Source organism: Nylanderia fulva, unplaced genomic scaffold (genome assembly GCF_048542155.1).
Source record: "Nylanderia fulva isolate GAGA-0341 unplaced genomic scaffold, ASM4854215v1 Scaffold85, whole genome shotgun sequence".
Lineage (NCBI taxonomy): Eukaryota > Metazoa > Arthropoda > Insecta > Hymenoptera > Formicidae > Nylanderia > Nylanderia fulva.
The window spans coordinates 141,912-160,147 of record NW_028190972.1 but is presented as its reverse complement, the minus strand read 5'-3'; the positions used below and the strand labels follow the sequence as shown (position 1 = coordinate 160,147).

Sequence of the window (18,236 nt, the reverse complement as noted above, 5' to 3'; positions counted from 1 at the left end):
GATAAAATTAATTGGCAATAGAAAATTAATAATTTTCAAATAGAAAAATTTTGAAATTACCGAGGATTTACAAATAATAAAGTAAAAATATTAAATAATTTATGTTTTCGAATTTTGCTCGTGGAGAGGATCTTTAAAACAAGATTTTTAGAAGAGAGGACCTTTAAAATATAAACAGGCAAAAACGTTGGAAAAATTAAAGCGCGCGTTTAAACAGATAAACGCAATGAAATAGATACGCAATTGTTTTTACTTATCGCTGTAAGCTCACAAGCTTCTGACGTGCTATACACTTTTATATAATACAGGGTAGGCCATTTTAATCTTTCCACTAAAATTTCTCAAAATCCAAAAATTTAAGACAAAAATGTTTCAGATAAAAGTTGTATGGTTTCAAGGGGGACATGAGATGGTGTCATTGATTTGACCTTGAATAGCCATTTGAAGGTTACGTAAAGGTCAACTTCAATTTCTTAAATGGAACACTATATTTTTTCTTGCATACTTTTGTAGCTGACTTCGAGATCTTTCCAAAACACTACAATAAAATATTTTTTCATGAAGTATTTTTCGAGTTATTAAGGCTGCAAATTTGCAGTATTTTGACATAAAATACAAAATATCTTGGGAAATATTCATTTTTCGATTATCATACCTTAATATTTTTATGCACAGAATAATGAGACGAATCAATTGGTGTAAAGAAAACACATAGTTGTCTTAAAGAAAAATTATCTAACTGCTTATTGCAATTTTCATATTTTTTTTTAAAGGTAACTATGTGTTTTCTTTACATCAACTGATTTATTCTGTGCATAAAAGTATTAAGGTATGATAATCGAAAAATGAATATTTCCCAAGATATTTTGTATTTTATGTCAAAATACTGCAAATTTGCAGCCTTAATAACTCGAAAAATACTTCATGAAAAAATATTTTATTGTAGTGTTTTGGAAAGATCTCGAAGTCAGCTACAAAAGTATGCAAGAAAAAATATAGTGTTCCATTTAAGAAATTGAAGTTGACCTTCACGTAACCTTCAAATGGCTATTCAAGGTCAAATCAATGACACCATCTCATGTCCCTCTTGAAACCATACAACTTTTATCTGAAACATTTTTGTCTTAAATTTTTGGATTTTGAGAAATTTTAGTGGAAAGATTAAAATGGCCTACCCTGTATATACAGGGTGTCCGGTAACTAACGGACCAATGATTAAGGGCGGATTCTCTGGCCAATTTGGAGACGATTTTTCCTTAGCAAAAATGTTGAGAAGTCAATAATTTTCGAGTTATAAGCGATTGAAAAAAATAGGTTTTTTGAAAACTAAACGTTTTGGAGTTAAAAGTCTAACATAATTACATTCTTCAGTTAATTTCAGGTAGAGTTTACTATAATAAAATTTTAATTTAAGGCTTAGTTATAAAGATATATACATAATGACAAAGATTGGAAAGTTGTAAAAAATGATGACCTTTTTCGACATTTTCGCTGAGAAAAAATCGTTCCCAAATTGACCAAAGAATCCATTTGTAATCATTAGTCTGTTAGTTACCGGACACCCTGTATATTGGACACGAGTTTCGTTTGTTTCAGATTCTCGAGAGTTGAAGTAGGAACATACGAGTATCATATATCGTTTGTGACTTGCCGAATGAAAGCAAGACAGAGAGCGAACGAGATGATGAGCTTAATAGCTCATAATGTTATAAATAAATAAATAAAAAATTATAACCTGACCTACTAGTTATTGAATCTTTTTTTAATAAAATGTTTCATTATTATTATCATCTAAGTCTAAGTCGTTTAATTATACTTTTTAGTTTTTTAATAATTAATTTAATTTATTCTAGTCATTTTTATATGAGAAAAATAATATCACGTATACGTTTTATAATGAATTAATATATTTCGGGAACCGAATTATATATTCTTAATAATATAAAAATGTTAAAAAATTATATTTGACTTTTAATTTTAATTATTTTTTAGCAAAGAGTTCCGAAATCTCTTACACACATAATGGGGATTTTTTTCATCCATATAATTCGCAATTAAGTATATATGTTAATTATTAATTTTAATAAAATAAAAATTAAAATTAAAGGTCAAATATAATTTTTAAACACAAATATATTAAATTAATTATAAAACGTATACCCATGATAGTATTTTTCTCGTACAAAAATAATTAGAGTAAATTAAATTAATCATAAAAGATTAAAAATTAATTAAAGAATTTAAACTTATATTTTATATAATAATAATAAAACATTTTATTACGTCAAACCGTCGTGAAATAATTAAATAAAATTTGCTAGTTACGTCAAAGTCAAGTTTTCTAAGCTTATAAAACATTTTATTAAAAAATAGATTCAATAAATATAAGTACATGTTATATATATACTTATATTTATTGAATCTGTTTTTTTTATAAAATGTTTTATTATTATCATATATAATATAAATTATTTAATTATTTTTTTATTTTTTTATGAGTAATTTAATTTATTCTAGTTATTTTTGTACGAGAAAAATACTATCACGGGTATACGTTTTATAACGAATTAAATATATTTATGTTCAAAAATTACATTTGACCTTTAATTTTAATTTTGTATTTTATTAAAATTAATAATTAACATATATACTTAATTGCGAATTATATGGATGAACAAAATCCCTATTATGTGTGTAAGAGATTTCGGAACTCTTTGCTAAAATAATTAAAATTAAAAGTCAAATATAATTTTTGAACACTTTTATATTATTAAAAATATATAATTCGACTCTCGAAATATATTAATTCATTATAAAACGTATACGTATTAGTATTTTTTACATATTAAAATGATTAGAATAAATTAAATTAATTATTAAAAAACTAAAAATTAATTAAACGACTTAGACTTAGATGATAATAATAATGAAACATTTATTAAAAAATAATTATAATAGGTCAGGTTAATATTTTAATTATTTATAACATCATAAAATTCTGTCCTTTCCGAAATACGCGAACGCTACGAAAAGATAAATTTCGTACATGCCGCCGGACGAGTTCATGAGCATGAGACGCTCTTATCTTGGGAACGTATTAATAGTTACTGCATTGACCACTACTACGATATGGCGCTGAAATCAGTGAGAAATGCTGGTCTCTCCTTCATCCAGACCTTTGGCGATCTGTCTATTAATCTGTGCCGCAATGAATAATGATTTCCCGTTATTTGATTCAAGCAAGAATATGATTGTTCAATATATAAATATATATATATATAATATAATATAAATATATAAATATAAATATATAAATATAAATATATAAATATAAATATATAAATATATAAATATTTACATAAATATATATATATATATATATATATATTTGTACACAAAATGCGTACAAATATACACATCCATTCGGAAACACTTTACACCCGAGAACACACTGTATCCCCTTCACTTCTCCATTGAAATCACGAAACCACACCGAGTGTGTATAGTTTCCGAACGCAGCCTATATATATAAATATATATATATATATATATATATATATATATATATGGATTAGATTCCCTAGAAGTAAGAGTCTGGGGAATGTTCTAATTTCTAGTTCAAAAGAAAATGGCATCTATAGTGAATTCAAAAAACTGAACAATAATGGAAATTGTTTTATCTTTTAGTAAACAAAAATTTTTATAATATATAAAATTAATATATGACAAATAATATATAAAAAAATGTTTTATGTTTCTTTTAAGATTTTGAATTAGCAAAAAAAAGAAGAAAAAAACAGGTGCCAACGATACATGGTGTTCCCAAGCGGTCACCCATCTAAGTACTAACCATGCCCAACGTTGCTTAACTTCAGTGATCAGACGAGAACTGGTGTGTTCAACGGGGTATGACTGTTGACGATGGTAAGATCTTTAATTATTGAAGAAATAGTCACTTGAAAATTTTAAGAGTATTGTAAATAAATTAGTTTCTTTATTGTCATTATAATTTAAGTATACATACATTTGAAACAAAAAATAAATATTATTATTGGTAATAAGGAGATCTTAAAGCCGTCTGTTTTACCAATAAAACGCGAAATTAAGATTTTGACTATATATTAATCATTTTACTAACTATACATACCCCAGACAGCACAGAATTTTATGATAAAAATTCATAAATATTTATAAATATATATTTTTTAAAAATATTATATAAATATTTTGAAAATGTTTTATAAAAACCTTTTTGTTAGTTTTTTTATTTATCGCTATGTGATGTATATCTTTCTCATATTTGATTTTTATTGTAAGAATTATATAAGGCTGACAAAAACGGAAATTAATAAAATTAAAAGTTATAAAATTATTTATTTTATTTACATGAACTGTCTATTTTATTGATTTAATTAATATTGAATATTAAGAATTAAATATTAAATATTATTATTTAAAATATTAAAAATAATATATTAAATATTAATATTGAGAGAATATTAAAAATAAATATTAAATATTAATATTAAAAATATTAAATATAAATATTATTAATATTGAATATTAAGAATAAATAGTAATTAATCCTATAAGAATAAGTATATTATATTTAAGTTAGTTTTAGTAAGTAATATTTTTTTAAATATTATTAGTACATATATATTTATTCTCAATATTTATTCTTAATATTCTAATATAGTCCAATATTCTTAATATATCTTAATATTTATTCTTAAGATTTTACCATCGTCAACAGTCATACCCCGTTGAACACACCAGTTCTCGTCTGATCACTGAAGTTAAGCAACGTTGGGCATAGTTAGTACTTAGATGGGTGACCGCTTGGGAACACCATGTACCGTTGGCACCTTCTTTTTTCTTCTTTTTTTTGCTAATTCAAAATCTTAAAAAAAACAAAACATTTTTTTATATATTATTTGTGATATATCAATTTTATATATTATAAAAATTTTTGTTTACTAAAAGATAAGACAATTTCCATTATTGTTCACTGTTTTTTGAATTCAACAAACATGATCAATAAAAGACCAACTATTGATTCCAATTATTGAAACTTCGAAAATCTAATTTTGGTAGGCTAACTTCACAGAACTAGAATTGAAAAAGTTAAATGCTTTGTAGTTGAACTGATTCAAACTACAAAATTGTTGATGCTGGATTACGAGCGACAAATCTGTCGCTTCAATCACTTGTTTTAGCGGCACGTGAAATTGCACCTTTATTCCGTTTCTGGGCTGCGTTCGTAAACGTTACCCGCAGGGTATAAATGTCTCTGAACTCGTTCAGAAAGTCGAAAAATACATTATGGTGGAAAAGTTACCTTTACCCACATGCGTTTAGAAAGTTCTTGAGGAATTACCCAGGGTGCTCCTTATGTACCCTGCTCGCGACTGAGGTAGAGTTTACCCGTCATGCGCAGAAACGCACTTTTCACATTTTACACAAGAATTCCGTACCAGGGGAAAGAAACCTCTCTGTCCGTACGTGAAATAAGTGAAATTACAATAGTGTACCAAATATGTCTAATTGTAAGATATCACAATCCCAAGCTTTGTATAAAGTTATAGAAGGTGCCGATAGAAATCTAATTTTCAACGCAGAAATGTCGGAAGTTTATTTACGTGACAATAAAAGTAAGTTACAAAATATATGTTTAGAAATTTGGTACATTTATTTCGCCTTTTGTTGTGTCTTAATAGACACGACAAAGAACGAATTATGCTTAATAAATGCTTAATATCTAGTTCCTTTGTAAAAATTGCTTTGTATAATTCTCAAGTTAATTGTTAAAAAACGTTTACAAATAACATAACCTCTTTTAATTATATTTTACAGCAGGCAGAATGGCTTATATTCCTTTAACGGAATATATTATTGAAACTTTGCTCAAACCGTATGGAATAGAAATTATGTTACCCGAAAAAAATGTTGATACAGAAAATTCATCTCGCTGTTCGACATCTATCTTAGAAGAAACTGAGAACATAATATTGATACCCTTAGAAGAGAGCAATGAAAAAGTTCTGGATAAAGGAATGAAAAACTTATGGACAGATAAAAGTAGAGCAATGCTGCTACATTTGTACAAAAAGTATCAAAATGATTTTAGTTCCAATTGCATTAAAAAGGACGATATCTGGACTAAAATTGCCTGTGGTATGAAATGCGAAGGCTATAATTTTGTTGCAGCACAATGTAAAGAAAAAATGAAATACATGAAGAAAAAGTATTTTAAAAAAATAGATAATATGGGTCCTAAAAGTACTGGTGCAGCACCAGTAAAATGTGATAACTTTGAGGAACTCGATGAATTGTTTGGAAATAAACCCAATGTTATTCCTGTTGCAATAGCAAGTTCATCGAATGACAATATTAAGTTTGAAGGTATGATAAATATTATTATTTTATATAAATGTATTTGGTTAAGAATTTGTTTACATTTATTATAAGTTACATTATTATTTTACAGTTACACAGAAAGATCTTGATGATGCGAAAGATAATAAAAAAAAACAACGAAAGAGAGCGAGTACAATAACTCTCAGTGATTTACAAGTTATACTTGAAGATAAAGAAAACGCAAAGAAGGCCAGGCACGAAGAAAAACAAGAACTTCTTCGACAAAGTATAAGTTCTTATGAACGCATGATGGAAAAATTAATGGAAAAGCTATAAAGCTGTGATAAGATTATTTAATATTGTTCCGTCCGGCTCTGCAATACATTTTATATAATGATAAGTATATCAGTATTAATTTAAATTATAAGAAGATTTGCATCCAAGAAAAATGAGATTGAATAGTTAATGATTAAAAAATTGTTTGAATTAATACGTTTTTCTTTTAGCGACACAAGTTGACACAAGCTGACACAAGTATCATTCTATCTTTTATTAAAGCCTGAATGTTTAAAAAAGACAGAATGATGATTGTGTCAACTTGTGTCGCTAAAAGGAAAGCACCCTTAATAAATTATTTTTCTTGAATGCGAAAAAAAAATTGATTTTCAATTTCTTTAAATCTGTGCCAAAGACGTGGTTACTGTATTAACTCTAAAAAATATCGCCTCAAAGTATCTAAATGAAAAAGTTTATTTTAAATTGATATTATTATATAGTATATTATTTTAAAAGTATATTTTTTATTTTAACTGTATTAGGGCGATCCTATTTTTGAATATCCTATTTATGTTATATTATAAAATATAGTTATAAAATATATTATAGAATATATGTTATATTACAGAATATAGCACTGAGAACATATTACATTTGTCGACGATTTTGATTTAATGCTTTGCATAGTGCATCGCGACGTTCATTTCCAAGTCGTTTTTCATTTTCATTTTCATATATAATTTGTTCCTGTGGTTTTTCCATTATTGCCTCCATACCTTCTTGTACATATTCGCATATCAAATCATCGCTAAAATCTAGACATATATTATGCAAAACACAGCATGCAAGTATCGTTTTGGGTATTAAATCGACTCTGTTCATGTCCAAATATTTTAAGCGTCTAAATCGACCAAATAAAAGAGCAAATGCTCTTTCAATTGTTTGTCTTGTCTGTGAAACTCGTGTATTAAAAATTCCCTGCTGTCTTGTCAAATTTCCTCGATTTATATATGGAGTAATACACCACTTTAAAGTAGGATAAGCTTTATCGGCTAAAATAAATTCATCATTTGGAAAATACTTTTCTGGATTTTGACGTATCAAATTATAAATGTCAGAATTTCTAAAAATCCTAGCATCGTGTACTGAACTAGGATATCCTGAATAACTATCTATGAATTTTAAATTAGCATCGCAAATTGCTTGCAGCGTTATGGCGTACTGCATTTTACGATTTCGATATGTTTCTGGATCCTTTGATGGTGCTTTAATTGGTACATATGTCCCATCGAGAGCACCTATAACACCATCAATTCCAGCCATAGCTTTAAATTTTTCTTTTACCAATGGAAGTTCCTGTTCTGTTGGCCAATGAATCACTTGAGGTGCTAAATCATTTAAAGCTGTCGTAATTCGAACAAAGCAGGAAAATAATGTAGATTTGCTTAAATCAAATCTTTCTCCAACTGATCTGTTGTTACATAAAAGAACATCATTTTTAAATTAAATTTAGACATAATAAATATATATTTAATGATAGTTTAAAAATAAATATACAATTGATTTTGGTATTGTCTGAATTTTTAGAGTAAAATTTTCTTTTCATCATAATGTTATTTACTTTTAGATTACAGAAAGAGCAAACATTTACATACTTCTAATAAAAATCAGCGTTACATATATATAAAAATGTCAGGATACCTATAAGAATCTGGCGTCGCTAATAGCCATATTGTTGCTAATAACTGTTTTTCAACTGGGACCATTGGTCTCCCAGTTCCAGTAGTATTAGTATTTTCTATTTGTGGACCAACAATAATAAGTAAACTTTGGAAAGTTTCACGTGTTATTCTAAAATTTGACTGAAATTGTTTGTCAGTGAAATGATGAATGGTTTCTTCCACATATCTTTCAATGCGTTTAGCCTTGTTTCTCTTTTTTTTTGAGCAAATAAGTGTCAATAAAATTTCAGTTTCACTATCAGATAATGATGAATCGGAATCAAATTCGTAATTGGACAAAAGTTTTTTTCCTATTGATATTGCCGTGCCAATAATTGCTTTTTCTCTGTCACTACTCATGCTTTCTTTCGTGTATAATATAGTTTGCTAAAAAAAAATTAAAATATTTTATTTTATATTTTCAAAAATACTTATTTATTTAAAATATGCAATATTTATAGTGAATAGTTCGAATATTGAATAATGAATGGTAAATATATAGTAATATTAGAAGTCGATAAGATTATTAATACTAATTGTTAATTTGTATGATTTTTTCATTTATTTTTAAATATTATATATTACTTCTTTAACGCAAATTAATTTCAATTTTATTGGTTTAACTTACTTTTTATCTTATTCTAATTCTACAAATTAAAAAAATTAAAAGTAAATTAAACTAAGATTAAATTTCATCTACATTAGAATTCTACAAATAAACATAGTGATGAAGATAATTATTCAAAATAATATGATGATAATTATATTTGTCAAATTTATATTACGCGATCGTTTTACCTCAAGATCGTTCATAAACTTTAGGTAGTCCTTGAAGATTGATGTGTCCCTACACGTTCACTGACTAGTCCCCGTCAAGTTAACCTATACCTCAGCGGGTAAGGTTTACGAACGCACCCCTGAGCATCATACTGATCTTGCATCTGATTGGTTACACCCAAAAACATGGAGGATCGACGCAAACCAGAAAAAAGAGTGGAGTGCACATATTGGTTCTACTGTGATTACGTGTCGGGGGACAACTTCTGTATGTAGTTATACTATCTATCTTCTGTGCATGATTCAAGGCGCCGTTCGATTTTGATAAGCCGGGCGTGAACGCGAACGTGAACGTAGAGACGTTCAAGCGCACAAACGCCGAGATGTCGAGGAACGACGGCAAGAAGGACACTTCGGCGACCGCGTTCCGCAAGATCGATGTGGACCAGTACAGCGACAACAATTTCAAAGAGGAGGACGCCGACGCTGGCGTAGGCGCGCCCACCGGTCCGGATGAGAACGAAATTCTGACACTTCTCAGCCAATATCCTTTGCAAAGCTCTTTCGTGTTCGATGGAAGTGATCTTTTTTCTTTCTTTCAGCGATCTAGTTTTTCCTTAACTCCATTTTATTAAGGGTAAGAACGCGGAGGCGTTGATTTCGGTGTTAAAGTCCGCGCCGCTGGAGTGTAAAAACCAACAAGTTAAGGTAACCTAACTTCAAAACACGCATTCTCTGACTGACAATGAGTGCGATGACTGTTCGTTTCTTTCGTGCTTTCGCTAGGGTTGGGTAATAACTAGTTAATTAGTTAAGTTTTGAAAAGAGTTAAAAAGTTGATAACTTTTAACTTAGCTTAGTTAATTTAAAATGTATTGATTTTTAATTTCAATTAGTTATTTTTGACCAGTCAATTTTTTTTATCTCTGAATGCTATTATTGTTTTTTATAAGTTATAAACGTAATGTTTTTAAATCAAAGTATTATTAATTTTTATGTTCATTTGTTATCAATTGTTATTACAAAAAATATATTTTTATATAAAAGTCATAATTTCTTTGTTTTAAGTTTTAAAAGAATGAACAAACACAAAATTTAATATAAATGTTTTTAAAATTAACTTTAGTTAATTTAATCTTAACTTTAACAGAGTTCATTTTTTATTCATGCAAGTTTTAACTTAATTTTATAAGCAACTAATTTTAACTTAACTTGGTTTAAAAAATCATTAACTTACCCAATCTTGGTTCTTGTAAAATGATATACTTTTTTATAATTTTTTAAATGTCAAATGAGGGGGTGTTATATATCAAAAATGTGTATATAAATTGGATAATTGTGAAGGAGAGGGGCTTCTTCATCAATTTAGCTGAAACTTCATAATTTTGTGTTTGATACGTAAAATATGAATCTATAAGTTAAAATTGTTGCTCTCAATTAGAAGAAAATATATATATATATATATATATATATATATATATATATATATATATATATATATATATATTTCTTTTTACACTGGTTATTGATTTTTCTTTATTCTTTAATTAATGTTTATATTCAGAGTTTCTTGTTAATATTTGATTTTTTATTTTACTTTAATAGTTTTATTTTAGATGAATTTATATAGTGCTTAAATTCTCGAGAATTTGCTTTATTTTTTTAACAGTTATATAATTTTTTTAATAAATTGTTTTAAAATCATCTGCTAACTTTTGTATTTATATGGAAATTAATATATATATATAATTTACAAAACTTATAGAAAGTACGCAAATAAATTTTTATGTACAAAAATATGTGAAATAATATGTCTGTTTGCAGGACAGTGCTCGGAATTTGACACAGAAGGTGCTTCTAAGTATAAAGTCGAATCAAATGGACGATTGCTTAGCACAATTAGATCGTGACTTAGTGGATGTTCTAATGAAGTACATTTATCGAGGTTTCGAAATTCCGACAGAAGGTAGCAGTAGTCACTTGTTAATTTGGCATGAAAAAGTATTTAATATAAGCGGCGTTGGTTGCATTGTTCGTGTATTCTCCGACAGCAAGCGGGCTTGAAGTTTTGTACATTTTGCAGTAATGCTCATTACGGTAATTACCATTAATTCTTACTGTTATTCATCATCATTGTTAATATGAAGATGTAGATAGGAAAGCCATTCACACAATTTTCCGTATAGGAAATATAACAAATTTGTGTACATTTGTTATCAATAAAGTAATTTTTATTTCTTGTACATTTGAAGAAATAATCCCTCTACATTTTCCATTTGTTATCTTTATTTTGCTCTAAGGAGTATAAATGAAAATAATCACAATTATTTAAATGCAAAGAACTTACAGATATATTTTGCTGTTTTAATACTCAAATATTTGTAATAAACGCAATTTCATTATCATAATATCTCAAAATCTTTGTAAATCCTGATGTCTTTCACTTTTATATTTTATACTCTTTAGAGCTATAAGAAACTAAAAGAGTGTATATATATATATATATATATATATATATATTTATACATATGACATTATTTTCATATAACAACAATAAAGTCATTCTCATATTTGAACATTTTTCATTGTATATATACTATTATTGACCATTACAATGAGAATTGACGACTAATGACATTTGAATTGGCACAAAATAAAAGTATAAATAATTTGGAATAATATACCAACATTTTATTATTTCATATATAATATTTATATATATGTAACAAAAACTATGGTTCAATTAGTTAACATGGAAACACAATGATGTTAATTCCTCTATATCAGATGTTTTTAGGTTCTATTGTTATAGAATATGCAAGATTAGCAGGTTGTAATATCTATGGATTATCTGACTCTTGTGATATTATCACATTCCACACTGGGAATTTATTGCAAAATTGTGATTTACTCACATTTATCTTTTACTGTAAGCATAATCATATTTGTTTGGTGTATCAGATATAGTGCACTCACAAATACTGCATTTGCTCTGAAAAAATATATATTATATTACATTATGATGAATATGAATAAGACATGTCATTGATTTTTTAATTAATTAATTTGCATATTTAATTTTCAATTTTTATATTTGCAAATCTTAATTTATTACTTTAAAAATTAATTGTTATCATTTATTATTATCAAGGTTGCCACAGAAATAAATTTTGAAATTCCCTGACTTTTCCATATTTTCCAGATGACAATGGATAAATATCTTATATTGGGTTTGTAATTCATTGATGCACTGGTGAATTAGTGCAATAAGTTAAAGTGAGATAAATATATTTTGTTTCACTCCAACTTATTGCACCAGTGTACATTAGTTCACCAATGCAGCAGTAAAGAACAAACCCATTATCACGAACAATATAAATTTGGAAGTTTAATAATCCTGAATGCAAATACATAAATGTTCGTCGCAAATTACATACTTTTTCTTGCAAACAACTATTTATTTTTTTATCATCGATTGATTTCTTTTATTATTTTATGCATAAAAATACTGAAAATCGATGAAAAATGAATATTTTATGAGATATTTCATAGCTTATGTAAAATTATGTTAAAATAAACTATAAAAATCTCGTAAACTATTCATTTTTGGCCACCTTACCCTTATAACTTTTTATAGTAAATACTGCGAGAAATCGATTTATATAAAAAAATTAAGGTAACTCCGTTTAAAAAAATATAAATGACCTTTAAATGATCTTGAAAAGAGGGAAAAGTCAGTAACACCAATTTTTTTTTCTCCCTTGAAATCCTACAACTTTCGTATAAAATATTCTTTTGTAATAAGCTTAGGAAAAAAGAATTGATGAAGTTGTCATTAATTTATGTACTTACTGTCCTTCTTTGAAGTACTCCTTCAATGTATTGCTGAACCTTTTACTATATTTTACAAACTCTCTTTTGCGTTGATCTAATGCTTGTTTACCAGCTGAGCCAGGTATAAATCCAGTGACTTCATTCACAGCATCTAAAAGTTTCTTGATCGCGCTTGCAATTTCTCTGAAAAAGAAAATATAGCCAATACAAAATATCCTACGAATTTAGTTTGTGTATACATATGCAAATGTTATACGAACTTGATTGTCTCAAGAAAGGTTTTTCTATCTGTGATTTCATCAGGAATTCTGCTAAGTATTCTTTTCAAGGAAGTAGATTTACGATTCAGTTCTTGAAATGCATCTTCTGAACGCGCTGAACGGTATTCCACAACTTATGAGCAAAAATAAAATAAATCAATTTATTTCTCAATAATGAAAAAAAATCATACATATAAAACTCGCAATAGCAGATTATAATAATAAATAACATTTTCTACATATTTATCTTACCGTCATAGTCAGAAGCAGCACCTTGCAATCGTAAAACACTCTCATTCATATCAAGATTGAGTTCTGCTCTGCGTATTATACCCATAATTAAATCGTGTGTAATCCCAGGATGGGAGCTCTCTGCTTTAGAGAGAGCTGTGCGCAGAGTTTGCGCTGCCATGACATTTTGTCTTTCGAGCTGTAAAAAATTTGCACTATTACAATCAGTTTTAACAAGAAATCCTTAACCACATCCATCAAGAAATTCTTGTTTACTAAAAAAAATGCAAAGTATAATAAAAAGTATAAGTAATTTAAGTATCAAATTAGTTATATTAGACTAAAAAAATAAACAAATATTAAATAAAAATAATTTAATTTATAAAATGAAAAATTAATATATGTATAAAATTGTTAATATATAAATCATAAAATAAAATAATAAAATAAATATAAAAAGGAAATAATTAATATATAAAATATATAAAAAAATATATAAAATTAATACATTAAATCGCCAAAAACACTCAACTTCTTTCATATCCATTTGTTCCTCTACATTGTTTGGAAAGTATGCATCACCGATATATGTATATGAATCATTGAGTGCAAAAATGATCGTGATTGAACGATAACATATTTATAAACAATACGAGATAATATACCTTGGTTAATATTGGTCTTAATATTACGGGAAGAACCAGTGATGTAACTGGGATCTCATCGCCCATTGTCATCCTTCACAGTGTGTGTTGTCGTTCGAAACGTCAAAAATACAGTGAGTCGAGAGGAAAGACGAAGTCGAGGCTGTTTCAGGACGAACGAACGACGATATTGTTTACACGCGACTGTCTTCCTTACACCAGCCGAAGACTCTCTATGACAGCTGTCACAATTCACAATAGGAGCTAGTTACGCGGAAATGAGGTTATTCAGCGCTACCAACATTAGCCGATAACGAGTCTAAAATAGAATGAATGGATTAGAGTCCCTAGAAATAAAAAATACATATATATAAAAAATATAAATATATTACATAAATATAAATTAAAAGTATAAATATAAATATCATGTAAATTAAATCAAAATATAAATAATAAAATAAAATAAATAAAATAGATAATAAAAATAAAATAAAATAAATAACAATAAAATATAAATAATATATAATATAAATATTATTTTTCTAGGGACGTCTTTTTGACGTTATTTGACGTCAAAGTGACGTCTTTTGACGTTTAATAACGTTTTTTGATTAATGACATCTTTTGACGTTTATAATGACGTCTTTTTGACGTTAGATTGCTATTATTTGGGCTATTATTATATTCGCAAACCCGAAAAATTTTGATCTTGAAACTTAATTATACACGTGTCCCAAGTAAAACAGATAAAAATCAAAATAATCATTTTGACGTCATATATTGATCAAATTTGGTCAATATATATATATGACATCAAATTGACATTATTTTAACTTTTCTGTTCTACTTGGGGTAAGAGGATATACCTATATATACACAGATGACGAATTTAAGTTTTCAGTTATTGCCCAGAGTTCTAAATTTTTCGATATATCAAAAAGCATATTGGAGATAAAATAAAATTTCAGGTAAAAGTTTGAAAAAATAATATATTAATACTTTTTTTTTATTTTAGAAAAAAACATTATTTTTATAAAATTTTATGAATGGGATTAAATAATTTTTGTATTACACGTGCAGGCAATGTGGCACTTTCGGTGCATGTTTTCTGTGCCGAAAGCGGCCGATTTCCCCCGCCGCCATCTAGCGGCGACACGGTGAGTGAATAAGTCGGTTTCAAAGCCATTATCTACGGCTGAGCCGCGTTAAAAGTCATTGTATATGGCTCAAGCCGTAGGAAATGTATTGAAACCGGCTATTCCCCCACCGTACCGCGGCAAGATGGCGGCGTGCGATCGGCCGCCTCGCGCACAGAAAACGCGCCGAAACAGCTACTTTGCCTGCACTTGCAATACAAAATAGTATGTGTATCAAGTGCGGATTGACAATTGTTCACTCGTGTGGGGTGGTCGCACTCGCCTTCGGCTCGTGCGTCCATCCCCCGCACTCGTGAATTGTCAACTTTCCGCACTTGATACACAATATACTATTATCACGAAACTTTTGTGTAAAACTTTTTAATATCGAATATGTTTTTCGAGATATATCGAGGAAAGCAAAAATCCAGTCTATCGCCGGTATTATTCATATATAGTCAGGTCTTATATTTAAGATCGTCTTAAGGGGATGCCGGATGATGTTTTTACCGATCGAATGCGAGAATATTTAGTTTTTTTTTATATAACTTTTTATTGACTATACTGATCAATAAATCCTTTTCCACGATTAAAGTACTTATAAAAACAGATCGCGCTAGCTATGTTTGCATATATAAATCATATAAAAATCAAAAATTACAGTTTTGTTATCGGCTGCTTTGTGTCAGTTCGTAATAATACTTATTTAATAAAAAAAGTTCTGCGATTTGTCTGTGCATGAAATATAGTATGCGCGGTAAGGATAATATGAAGAATTATTAGTAAACGATTAAAAGTGAGATTGCAAGTCTAATAAAAAAGTTATATATTAAAAACATTTTTACGCGTATGTGTTGTATACGTGCATATGTTTAGATATGTGTGGTGCTAACCTATCATGTGTATATGTGTATACGTGCATATGTTTAGATATGTGTGGTGCTAACCCGTCGGAGTTCGGCCAACGCTCCGGCAACCCCTTAAGCGGGGTCTACAATGGCAGCATAGGAGTACAGAGTACAAGAGTAAGCAATACGAACTGGGATTTGTTCATGTCGTTATTCCCCGACGAAATGAGCAAATCCCATTTTGTACTGCTTATAAAAAGTATAGTTTCACTATTTATCCTTTTTATATGTGTGTAAAAAGTTTCATCTTATTAGAATTTTTTGGTTCGCAAGTACGTTTATTTTATTTATTTAAATATGGAAAATGTACAAGATCTATATTTTACCGATATATAACTTAAAAGAATGAGGAATCTATAATTTCAAATATGTTATTTCTGCATTATTGGTGAAATCTGTAATATCTAATAAATATGTTTTCTCGCACAAGACTATATATATATATATATATATATATATAGGTTGTTCAAAAAGTTATTGCGTTTTTTTATTTGATTTTCAGGTGCGTTTATTTAATATACGTAATGAACATTAATCAATAATATATTGGCCGTTTTGTTCAATGACCTTTTGCCATCTCTCGGGCAATTTCATAATACCGCGTTCATAAAACTTCCTATCTTTCTCTGCGAGAAACTTGTCAAGATGCTGTTTGATGAGATCTTCAGAAGCAAACGTTTTACCATTCAAGCAGTTTTGCAAGGAGCGAAATAAATGGAAGTCTGATGGCGCAAGGTCTGGGCTATATGGTGGATGTGGCAACACATCCCAACCAAGCTGCAACAATTTTTGCCGAGTGACCAAACTTGTGTGTGGTTTCGCATTGTCGTGGTGAAACACCACACCCTTACGATTGATCAGCTCGGGACGTTTTTGTGCGATGGCATCACTTAATTTCTGTAGCTGCTCACAGTAGACATCGAAATTAATCGTTTTATTCTTTGGAAGCAGCTCATAGAAGACTGGTCCCTTCCCATCCCACCAGATTGACAGCATCATCTTCTTTTGGTGGATGTCCGCCTTTGCTTGCCTTTCCGGTGCTTCATCTCGCCTACTCCAACTCCTTTTTCGGCTCACATTGTTGTAGACAATCCATTTTTCGTCGCCCGTGATCATACGCTTCAAGAACGGATCGTTTTCTTCGCGTTTGGTGAGTTAATCGCAGACGTTCATACGCTTTGTCAGATGAATTTCTTTCAACTCATGCGGTACTCAAACATCGAGCTTCTTCACGAAAGCGATTTCAAATGCCCATGAACACTTCCAATGGACACTTTTAGAGCGGTAGCAAGCTCCCGAACCGTTGAATGCTTATTTGCTTGCACCAATGCTTTGATTTTATCGTCGTCAATCTCGGAAGGCCTACCGGAGCAATGAGCGTCTTTAACTGAAAAATTACCACCACGGAATCGGGCGAACCAGTTCTGGCACTGACGTTTTTCGATGACATTTCTGCCGTAAACTTGACGCAACTCTTCCCTTGCTTCAGTTGCTTTCTTCCCTTTTTTGAAGTAATGAAGCAAAATATGGCGAATATGCTCTTCAAAATTCTCCATGTTTAAACCACAATTGCAAGCACAAAACTCGACTAAATTGCGTCAACTTTTTTTTTGGTTTTTAGGTTAAGTGTCAACAACAAAATGCGCGTAAATTTGACATTCATGGCACGCTCAGATACAAATAAATGTGGACAGCGCTATCTATTGGAAAAAAACGCAATGACTTTTTGAACAATTATATATACTCTTGTATATATTGTGTTGCTATAAATTTTCTCTCGATCAGTAGTTATAATTAATATATATTACAAATTTAAAAAAGTCTTATTTTTATGCAAGTATACAGCCGGATTATATATTATATTTTATTAATATATGTATATATATAGTTATTATATATTTCAATCCGTTCTCATTCATCGTTCTATATATTTTATATGTATATCTGCGTTTTTCGCACGATTTTTCTTGAATATAATTGGCAATGAAATTTATGTTGCAAATTGTTGCTAATAGAGAAAAAAATGATTATGCAATTTATGCATGTGCGTGTACTACAAATAACATAAATACATGGATGTATATACTTT

The 18,236-nt window shown here is 28.7% G+C and overlaps 4 protein-coding genes and 2 non-coding genes across 6 annotated transcripts; 3 read left to right on the top strand and 3 right to left on the bottom strand.

Annotated features, from left to right (window-relative positions):
* Nucleotides 1-3,801: 3,801 nt before the first annotated feature.
* LOC114928597 (5S ribosomal RNA) lies at nucleotides 3,802-3,920 on the bottom strand. Its single transcript, XR_003819088.2, has one exon. It is a non-coding gene; the product is annotated as a 5S ribosomal RNA (ribosomal RNA).
* Nucleotides 3,921-4,748: 828 nt separating this feature from the next.
* On the top strand, nucleotides 4,749-4,867 carry LOC114928598 (5S ribosomal RNA). Its single transcript, XR_003819089.1, has one exon. It is a non-coding gene; the product is annotated as a 5S ribosomal RNA (ribosomal RNA).
* A 408-nt stretch (nucleotides 4,868-5,275) lies between these two features.
* On the top strand, nucleotides 5,276-7,610 carry LOC114928574 (uncharacterized). Its single transcript, XM_029299826.2, has 3 exons — nucleotides 5,276-5,654; nucleotides 5,857-6,405; nucleotides 6,491-7,610. The coding sequence occupies exons 1-3, from the start codon at nucleotides 5,540-5,542 to the stop codon at nucleotides 6,694-6,696; spliced, it is 870 nt and encodes a 289-aa protein (XP_029155659.2). The 5' UTR covers nucleotides 5,276-5,539; the 3' UTR covers nucleotides 6,697-7,610.
* A 1,802-nt stretch (nucleotides 7,611-9,412) lies between these two features.
* Nucleotides 9,413-11,377, top strand: Arpc5 (Actin-related protein 2/3 complex, subunit 5). Its single transcript, XM_029299828.2, has 3 exons — nucleotides 9,413-9,678; nucleotides 9,770-9,842; nucleotides 10,959-11,377. Exons 1-3 carry the CDS (start codon nucleotides 9,518-9,520, stop codon nucleotides 11,196-11,198), a joined length of 474 nt encoding a protein of 157 aa, XP_029155661.1. The 5' UTR covers nucleotides 9,413-9,517; the 3' UTR covers nucleotides 11,199-11,377.
* A 426-nt stretch (nucleotides 11,378-11,803) lies between these two features.
* Ccm3 (programmed cell death protein 10 Ccm3) lies at nucleotides 11,804-14,407 on the bottom strand. The gene is made up of 5 exons (XM_029299827.2): nucleotides 14,125-14,407; nucleotides 13,481-13,658; nucleotides 13,229-13,361; nucleotides 12,987-13,151; nucleotides 11,804-12,126 (listed from the first exon to the last, which is right to left on the bottom strand). Exons 1-5 carry the CDS (start codon nucleotides 14,194-14,196, stop codon nucleotides 12,042-12,044), a joined length of 633 nt encoding a protein of 210 aa, XP_029155660.1. The 5' UTR covers nucleotides 14,197-14,407; the 3' UTR covers nucleotides 11,804-12,041.
* A 2,969-nt stretch (nucleotides 14,408-17,376) lies between these two features.
* LOC146719816 (histone-lysine N-methyltransferase SETMAR-like) lies at nucleotides 17,377-17,703 on the bottom strand. The gene has a single exon (XM_085489475.1). The coding sequence runs from the start codon at nucleotides 17,701-17,703 to the stop codon at nucleotides 17,377-17,379; it is 327 nt and encodes a 108-aa protein (XP_085345601.1).
* Nucleotides 17,704-18,236: the final 533 nt, after the last annotated feature.